The following is a 9,265-nucleotide window of genomic DNA, read 5'->3' as shown; positions in this document are numbered from 1 at the left end:
ATCTATCACCTACAGAAATATGCACTGTGAATAGATATATTAAAAAAATGTAATATGCAGTTCCTAGCACAACTTTGTTCTGATTTTGACTTCCAGCTTTTGGTGCTTTTTGTAGAGCAACTAAATATTAATCTTACAAATTCATAATAGTCATAGCATTCGGGAAGCTCTGGTACTATTTTTGGTTGTAATAGTCCTCTTTAACCACACAGCATCCCCCAGCCAAAACCACACTATAATAGGAGGGCTTATAATAAGGACACACAACGCCTCCATGTCAGCTCTGAACTACAGAGCCAGGAAAAGTAGGATATACTTTCAGAGCAGCTTCTCTGTCAATACTGAATGTAAGATGAAGAGATAGGACTTTCACAGAAAAATTCTGCTGCTTCTATCCCATCCTCTAAGTCCCCATCAGACAACAGAAATCCAAGCTGATATCTTCCCCCTGGCATTTTCGGGCATAAGCAGATTTGTTCCCAGGCAGGGCCCCTCCTCTCCACACAGAGCTCTCCTCTGTCACTGGCTGGGGTTATATGAACAAATCACAAACAGGACGGGGCTGCTGTGGAACTGCCTTGAGCTGGTTCATTTTCCAGCATCACTCTCATTCCATGGTTGTGACAATGGGAAGATGCCATCAGCTCATATCCCAGGCAGCAGACAAAGACTTAATGTTACAATTTACTTTATAAGTTTTTTGACCAATCACACAGAGCAAAAGCACATTGACAGTAGCTCTATCCAAGCACTATAAGCACACGTACCTTTGGTTAAAACAATGCCTGCTTATTTCAAATACAATACCTGCTTGTAAGCCTTAAAACAGAATGCACAGAGCTCCATTATTAAGCTTCAAACTTCCTAATATCTTGTTAGATAAACTTTTCTGTAGCTTAGGGAGTTATTCTAGACAAGCATTAATACACAGACCATTGTTCTATTTGTCCTCGCCTTTCTACTTTTTAAATAATTTTTCTGCTGACCAATCTCATGGCTACTGCTTAGCTCCAATCACAGTTCTGCTGTCTCTGATGCCTGCCCTTTGCAGCTCTCCCAAAACCCTCTGATTTTGTGGATTCCCGCATCCTCCAGCCCCTCATCCTGCCACATCTCTAATTCTGGTTCCACCAGAAAGCTCCAGTGACAGTGGCCACCTTTGTTCTGCTCCTTCTCGTGAAGAATCCATGCAGCAAGCCAGGCGCTGAAAATCAGTGGCTGCTCTACAACCAGGAATTACCATTTATAGGACTGCATGAACGCGTATTGTACTTGTTTCACCACCTGGGCAGCTCTGGGCCTTTTAAACAAAACCAGAGCTGCGGTTTTCCCTCCAGCCCGGCGGGATGAAGGGCCAGCTCCTGCGGGAAGGGGAGGCAGTCTCGGCAAAGCGCAGTAGATGGAGCCGGAGAGGCGCGGCAGAGCCCGCGCGTCACCTGAGGATACCTGCGAGATTTCCCCCTCAGCTAAAGCGGGTTGGAAAATGTGCAATTTAGATTTATCAGTTCAGGAGGGAGATTCAGATAAAAACAGTTGAGCTGGTGAGATTATTAAATGCAGAGCGCCGTGCTGAGACGACGCTCACCTTACTAATGAAGGGGAAATAGGGCACCGGCACCCCCCCAGCTGCACCCAGGCAGTCACACGGGAGGGAGGTGATGGAAGGAGGCGGAACATCGCCAACAGAGACCTTCCTCCACCCAGGAACATCATCTGGGACCTTGAGGTGGCACCCTGGGGATGCAGCAGGAGTGGTGCAGGTTTGGGTCAGAGTGGGAAGCGCAGATGGGCATTTCCTGCTGCCAGCCCCTGCGTATCAGCCCAGTAATGTCACACAAAGGTGGTCTGGTGTATTTAATTTTATCAGGCAGAAGAACTCTGATATATGCTGCGCTCAGTTCAGCACTCCCGTGCAGATTTACTCGGCGCTTTAGCATGCGTGCTGCCTCGCTGACAGAGATTAAAGGCTCTCCTCAGAGCCCCAGGTATTACGCTCAAACGTATGAATCAGGGCTTAATATATAATATTTGTCCATAAAAATATATCACAGTGGCATTCGTTTGACTATCTGCATATTAAATACCATTACAGAAAAGTCCTGAGCTTATTGAGGATTACTTTGCTACACCACTAAAGTCTCCTGCCATCCTAACTAGGCTTCTTTCCTGCCAGAGCGTGGCCGAGAGGCAAAGAGGAAGGGGCAGATGTTGCTGTCACTGTTCATGACCCCAGGCATGCCCCAGCCACACAGAGCTGTGCCAGGAACATCTCCCAGGCCGGCCCTGGGCTCTGGCTCGCCGGCACTGGGCAGGCAGGGCAGGGATCACGGTGGAGATGACACTGCAAAGCTCTAAAGGAGAAAATTGCATGATGTATCAGCACTCAGGAGCACCCGCCAGAGAGCTGTTTAGAGTGAGATTACAGTCTCACAGGAGACTCTCATGCCTCTTGGTCACAGGGTTACTAAGATGATGCAGTTGCGACTTGTATGCGGGAGGTAGGAGGGATTTAAGCAGCGGCCAGAAAGAAAAGCTGGATCAAATCTCCACAAACCATGCTCAGATTAACCCAGATTCCTGAGTCCCCAGCTTTGAGGGACTTGAAATCAGCCAAATTGGATCCTTTCCCTTGAACAGAAGACAAAAACTGTGAGGGAGATTATAAAGTTTATACTTGGGCCACAAGTTTATGAGCAGCATTTCAGAATGAACAGAAGCAAAGCTCCCTAAAATAGGAGTTTGTGCAGTGCAGAGGTCTTGATCCTGCTCATGCCAGTTCCACATCAGCACAGCTATACAGCTTTCTCTGCTTTTGCTGCTGACTTACAGAGACGCAAAGGAGAAAAAATCAGACCCAGTTGCAATCTTCTCCCCTTCATCCTCTTCATATTCAAGCTCTTTTTTTTTCCTTCTAAATTCCTATTATTAACACAGGAGAAAAAAAAAAAAAAAAAAAAAGAATCCCTGGGATCCCTGGTGCATCCTTGGAGTGGCTGCAGCCTCATCATGGATGACTAGACAACCGCCACTGTGCCACATAATGAGGAGCACACATGCTGCACCGGGAGATACTAATGAGGGAGCTACAGCCCCCTTAGCCCTCTCCAGTAAATCCGTGTCTGCAAGCCATGTTTTATTTATCAGGCTTATTATGGCAGCACTAAGGAGCCATTTGAAAAGGGCTGCTGCTGTCCTGGGCACTGCACACTGCAGTGCCTGCTCAGACCAGCTTCCAGGGAAGATGGATGGGGCTGGCAAGAGAGAGGGGAGAGGGATGCTATGCACACACCAGGCAAACAGTCTGTGGCAGCATTTATCCCACCAGCTCCTTTAAGGAGGAAGAGGATTCAGCCTGTTTCGACCTCACAGCTCTACCCAGATGATCCCAGGCCCTGAAAATACAGAGTAGGTGGCAAACAGATTGAAGCTGTGCGTGTAATGACTTCCAGGAAAGCTGAGGAAGCAAGGATTTGACAGACCTGGGGAGACCCAGGTGCAAACTGCAGCCAGGCAACTCAGAGGGGCTTTGCAGCAGCTCAGCTGCCTGAGACAGCTGCCTACTGCCCAGCACTGCTCCCTGATCCCTCTGCCTGCAGATCTCCTGCTGGATCCCACACTTTCCACCAGGCACTGCTGCTCTGTGCCAGGATGTGAGCACATAGAGCTCCAGTGTGTGATCTCGTGCAATGTGCCAGAGGGAAAGGCAATTTTCCATCACTGCTGCCTCCTCCGAACATCCTCCTGACCCCTCTGCACATCCTCACAGAGGCTTCTGTGCACTTTAGAGAATCACTCCACTTGCTGAGGATCAACAGAGAGAGGAGTAAAAGGCAGCTGAGTGAAAGAGAGGAGAGAGATGAGCAAATCTTTGCAAAACTTACACTGCAGGTCTCAGCAGGGCTCAGACAAATTGGTCTACATTCCTTTAATATATTAGATTTCTACTTACCCTGTTCATTAGCATGTTAAGCTACAAGGGCTGATTATATGAAGCTCATGGAGAGGCATCAATTAAGATGATAAATTTACATACATTCCTTCTGGATGAGAAATGACGGGTTTCCCCAGTTCAGTGTTTGGTACAACTGGACTTGCTTCCAGAAAGAGAAAGAAGTGTTAAATGTGTGCATCTCTACTGCTCCCCAAAATGATGGGAGCAGTTCACAAGTTTGAGCAAAAATGTATGTCAAATAGGAATGGAAGGAAACAACTTGCAGTTTCCAAGGCTGAACTCTAATCTGCCATGTCACATTGACAACAGATTATGAGAGGAAGTGAAATTCCCAAGAGATGTTGCCCTTACAAGGCTGGCCCAAATGGTGCTCCCAGCCTGAAGAATGCAACACTAAATATTTGCACATATTTATCACTTCTTGCCCACGCAAGATCTCATCTTATTTTGCACACACTGTGCAGCAGAACAACTTCATAGCCACCAAAGTGTAGCCATTTCTGGTCTGCAGCATGCCAGGGGCACCTCTCCTGTGCCAGCACGTGTCTTGGGAGAACTGTGAACAAAGAGGGTTTGTTATCCTGTTGTCACTGAACAGAGAAATTAGATAGGCCTTGCAAATGGTATGAAAACCCACTCAAGCTGACAGAATCATCTGTCTTTACTTGAAAAACACTGCACAGCTGCTAATGCTGCCAGAGGAGACAGGCCAGTAGCAGTTCTGTTCCTATAGCCAAACTTTGTAGCACTAACCTCAGTGTTCCTGGGGCCAAAAACTGGTTTACAGCTAAGTCAAACAGTTAATTCCATTAATAGCTCAGTAACAGGAACAGCTAAATAGTAACAGCCATAGTGCATCCCTCATCTTCTTCAGGAAGAAGAAAGAAAGCAGGCTGTGGTCCAGAAAGGGCTGAATACCACCAGCCCTCACTAATTTCAGAGAAAATTAAAGGTTTTTAGCCAATATAGTAACTTTTTTGTGACTCCTGCTGTCCTGAATTGCAGAACCAAGTTTACTGGAGCAGAAAGGTGTTTTCACCTCACACTGCTGGAGTGCTCCACCCAGCTAAGGTGCTGGATAAAGACTACTGTTGCATGCTGCCTTACCCAGCACCCAGGTGCTGGGCAAAGGTGCACATTTACACTTTCTTGAACTGCCAGATAGCAAACATGCAAACTTCCTCATTGCTCAGGGCACGATAAGGGCTTTCCATCTGAGTCCCCTTCCAGGGCCTGCACGGCCACGATAACCAGAACATTCTGAAGAGGCCACATTTCAAACAAATACCACTTGCATACAAAATTTTTTGCCTTAAATGGGATCATCTTTTCCTCAAGAGGAATGGAAAAAGTGCCGTTTCTTTTCCTCTCATGTGCACAGCCATGTCCATTACATACCACCGGAGTAAGGAATAAGTGCTCCTTTATTTTTGTTTGAACCAAAGAGCAATCAAACCTAGCCAGGCTTGTGTTCATGATGCACATTATATGTACCAGGGACATTTATGTCACATATCATAAGAACATAAGAAAGGTTAAAAAAAAAAAAAAAAGCCAATTGCCTTTCGCTGTTAAGTTTGATTTGAATATGATCTGTCTCTGCCTAATGGGTGAGGCACATGCCTTACTAAAATAAGGAAATATTTACAGCTGAAAGCAGAATGTGTGGCTATACCTCTTGGGGAAACAAATTTCCTACTCAGACCCTAATTCCTATAATACCATCACACTGAAGACTCATGTACTTCCCCCCTTTGCAGCTCCAAGCTGGGTTGTTTCTGCCAATTTTTCCTCCTCCCCAGTAAGTATGTCATAACCTCAGGTAAGGATTTCAGCTTTAATTTCTTCAAATGTTTAATTGTTTTAATTTGGAAAGTTGGACAATAAACCAATTCCCCTCGTTTCCAAAGATTTATTGCTTTTTCCAATGTATTGAACGTTCAGTGCAGGCTGCATTTCAATTAAAGGCAGCAAAACTGTTAATGGTCTATTAACGACACACTGCATCTATATAAAGATGCAAATATAAGTCGCGGCCAATTTTCTGGCCCGGTGAGATAATTTCTTCTTTTCCCCGTAGTGAATTATCTGCGAACAACTCATAATTTTATACCAGCCCGTATCTCTGGCTACTGCTTAACTGTGAGTATCTGCAGAGCACGAGCTGCCCGCGGTCCAACCCCAGGTTTGTCACCCAGGGAAGCCTCCTGCCTTGGGGACGGGGACTACGGGGGCTGTGGTGAGCAGGGTGGGCAGGGGCAGGGTGCCGGGCCCCTCTCAGGCCGGGCTGCCCGTTCGCGGCATCCCCGGTGATGCGGGAGGAGCGGCCCCGGCCCGCTCGGTGATGCTCCCGCCGTTACCATGGCAACCGCCCCCCGCCCCACGTGACCCGCGGCGGCGCTCGCGGCCAACCCGCCTGTTACCAGGGCGGGGGCGTTGGGAGGGGGGCGCTCTTGTTTCCGATTGGCTGCTGGCGGGGCTCGCTGATTGGCGGAAGGCGGACGGCGGCGCGCCGATTGGCTGGGCCCGGAGGTGAGGCTGTGGGGTGATGCCGGCCGCCCCGCGCAGCGCCGGGACACAGACAAAGGCTGCCCAAAGGCTGCCCGGAGGCTGCCCGGGCTCCCCCCACCGCCCCGGGGCTGGCGCGGTGCGGGATGGCCGCGGGGGAGCCGCGGCTCTTGGCGCGCTGCTGGGAGGTGGCAACGCGAGCCTGGCCGGCCGCCCGCAAACCGCGCGCCCTCCCCGCCCGGCCGCCCGCCCGCTCCGACTGGCGCTGGGGCACGCGGCGCGCGGAGGGGCGGAGCCGCTGTCACGGTCGCCGCGCGCCCGGCAGCCAATGGGCGGGCCGGGAGAACGCGGGCAGCACGCGGGGCCCGCGTGTCCCGCGGCACGGGCTGTCAATCACCCGGCAGCCGCTCGCCCCGCCCCGCTCCGGCGCGGCCCCGCCCGGCGGAGGGAGCGCGGGCCCTCAGCGCCGCTCGGGCACGGCGAGCCGAGCCTTCGGCGGCAGCGGCGCTGCCTCGTCCCAGGGCTTGGGGTGCGAGGGGGTCTCCGCCGCACTGGGACGGCTCCCCTGCGGCCTCAGCCCCGCTGTTTCCGCCGCCAGCGCCAAGCCCGCGCGGCCCGGCCCCCTAGGGATGCCCGCGGTGCGGGCTCTGCTCCCGGCGCCCTCCCCCTGGTGGGGGGAGAGAGGCGGAGCCGGCGTGGCCGCCGCCCGCCGCCTTTATCTGGCGTGGCAGCGCGGGGGGTGGCACTGGGGAACACCTTGTTGTAAGATACGCGCTATAAATACGGCGCCGGGGATGGGAGTGCGGCCACGGGCGGCGGGGAACAGCTTCGAACTACGGTGGGTGCCTTCCCCGCGGCACGGCGGTCGGGGACCGCTCGAATCGTAATTACCGGCGGGGCTGCCATCCCTTCGGCCACCCCCCGCACCCGGTTCCCGGGAGGAGTCGCGGGGGAAGTTCTGCGTTTTGGCTAGTTTTGCACGGAGGGCAGCGGCGGCAGCGAGCCCCAGTGGCTGCGGCAGGGCAGGCGGAGGAGCGGAGGGTGAGAGAAGGGACGGGGAGGGCAAGGCTGGAGGAAGGACGCGGGGCTGGGGATAAAGGCGGCGTGGGAGGAGAAGGCGCTGGCGGGAGGGGACGGGAGGACGGGAAGGCGGGCTGGGGGAGGGAGGAGAGAGAGGGAGAGCAGCCTCTAACCCCAGCGCCACTGCCTCCCAGCAGGGCTCTGATCGCCAGCAGCCGCCGAGCCCAGCCCGCTACGGAGGGCGGCCGGTGCCGCTAGCGCCGAGGAGGAGGAGGAGGAGGTCGCCGCCGGAGGAGCTCCGCGGTCCGGTCTGGTCCGAGCCACGTCGCTGAGCACGCCTGCCCGGCCGCCAGCATGATGCAGATCTGCGACTCGTACAGCCAGAAGTACTCCCTCTTCAACGCCATGAACCGCTTCATCGGCGCCGTCAACAACATGGACCAGACGGTGATGGTGCCCAGCCTGCTGCGCGACGTGCCGCTGCTGCTGGAGGAGCTGGACGCGGCGGGCGCCGTGTGCCCGCCCCGGGATGCTGCCCTGCCGCCCGGCGACCCCGGCGCCTACTTCTCCCGCAGGGACATGTACAGCCACTACATGCTGCTCAAGTCCATCCGCAACGACATCGAGTGGGGCGTGGTGCAGCCGCCGGCGGGCGAGGAGGCCGCCCGCAAGAAGGACAAGCTGGGCGGCGGGCCCGCCGAGGAGGGCGAGGGAGAGGAGGACCTGGAGCAGCAGTTCCATTACCACCTCAGCGGACTCCACTCGGTCCTCTCCAAGCTCACCCGCAAGGCCAACGTCCTCACCAACAGATACAAGCAGGAGATCGGCGTCAGCAGCTGGGGGCAGTGAGCGCCGGGGGGAGCGGGGGAAGGGGTTCCGAGCCGGCGGCAGCGGCGCGTCCCCGGGCAGGGCCCCGGGCCCGGGCTTCTCTGCGCGCTCCCAAGACTGCAGCAGGTTTTCTACCAACGCACAAGAGAGAGAAAGAAATGTAAATTAATCAGTACTAGTTTATTAATTATTTTGACCCCCTCCGTGTTTTTTTTCGTTGTACGGTCCGGGGCGAGCAGTCGCTGTGCGCGCCCCGGCAGGGAGGCTGAACCCGTGTGCGTACGAGGTGGTGGCATTGCTGGCCGATAAGGAGGCTCCACTCAAGCCGATGAACGTAACGAAACTGGCACAAAATTGCTTCTGTCACCTCGGAGGGAACCCAGAGAGCTAAGGAACATCCCTCTGTTGAGGGAGAGATGGCGGGTCCTGTGGTTGTACATGTACTGGAGTTTATTTAAAACTTTTTTACTCAGATGTAGAGTATATTCTAAAATAAATGCAAACGTATTAACGAAGAGTGACCTAAACTTTTGGTATGATTTATCTTTCTTTAATTAAATGATATTTTTAACATCTGGAATTCTTCTGTTTTTCTTCTATGTCACATTCAGAGTTTGCCTTACTAGATACAGAAATCTGTATGTGCAAGAGAGGGGGTTTTGTGGCTTTGTTTTTTTTCCATCAAAGCAATTAGGCAGTGATGATAACTTGGCGCATCTGAAATGTTTGAATCACCATATTAAACTTAACCATACATGGCCTGAATTTTAGTAAGCTGTTCCCAGCTGCACAGTGCAGTTGCTCTGTGTGAGTGTTGGATTGAAGGTCAGTGCCTCTTTAACAAAATCTGAGAAGATCGAGTCATGGTTACTCTGCAGGCAGCGATTCATGGCAGTTGGAGCAAAGCCTAGGAATGACTCTTGCTTTTTTCGGGAAGTATCTTAATGTACTGTGGGG

The 9,265-nt window shown here is 52.7% G+C and overlaps 1 protein-coding gene across 3 annotated transcripts; it reads left to right on the top strand.

Moving 5' to 3' along the window:
• Window positions 1-6,984: 6,984 nt before the first annotated feature.
• MID1IP1 (MID1 interacting protein 1) lies at window positions 6,985-8,888 on the top strand. 3 transcript variants are annotated; one of them, XM_036388953.2, is made up of 2 exons: window positions 6,985-7,298; window positions 7,678-8,888. In XM_036388953.2, exon 2 carries the CDS (start codon window positions 7,835-7,837, stop codon window positions 8,327-8,329), a length of 495 nt encoding a protein of 164 aa, XP_036244846.1. In that variant the 5' UTR covers window positions 6,985-7,298; window positions 7,678-7,834; the 3' UTR covers window positions 8,330-8,888. The 3 variants fall into 3 exon arrangements, with proteins under 3 accessions (XP_036244846.1, XP_036244856.1, XP_036244864.1); XM_036388963.2 differs by lacking the exon at window positions 6,985-7,298 and adding an exon at window positions 7,305-7,501; XM_036388971.1 differs by lacking the exon at window positions 6,985-7,298 and adding an exon at window positions 7,305-7,501 and having other exon boundaries at window positions 7,675-8,888.
• The last annotated feature ends 377 nt before the right edge of the window (window positions 8,889-9,265 follow it).

This window comes from Molothrus ater, chromosome 2, assembly GCF_012460135.2.
Source record: "Molothrus ater isolate BHLD 08-10-18 breed brown headed cowbird chromosome 2, BPBGC_Mater_1.1, whole genome shotgun sequence".
Classification (NCBI taxonomy): Eukaryota; Metazoa; Chordata; class Aves; order Passeriformes; family Icteridae; genus Molothrus; species Molothrus ater.
This window is presented reverse-complemented; position numbering and strand designations above follow the sequence as displayed.

Excerpts from the sequence above, each read along its gene's own strand:
- MID1IP1 (XM_036388953.2), top strand. The coding sequence starts at position 7,835 with ATGATGCAGATCTGCGACTCGTACAGCCAGAAGTACTCCCTCTTCAAC.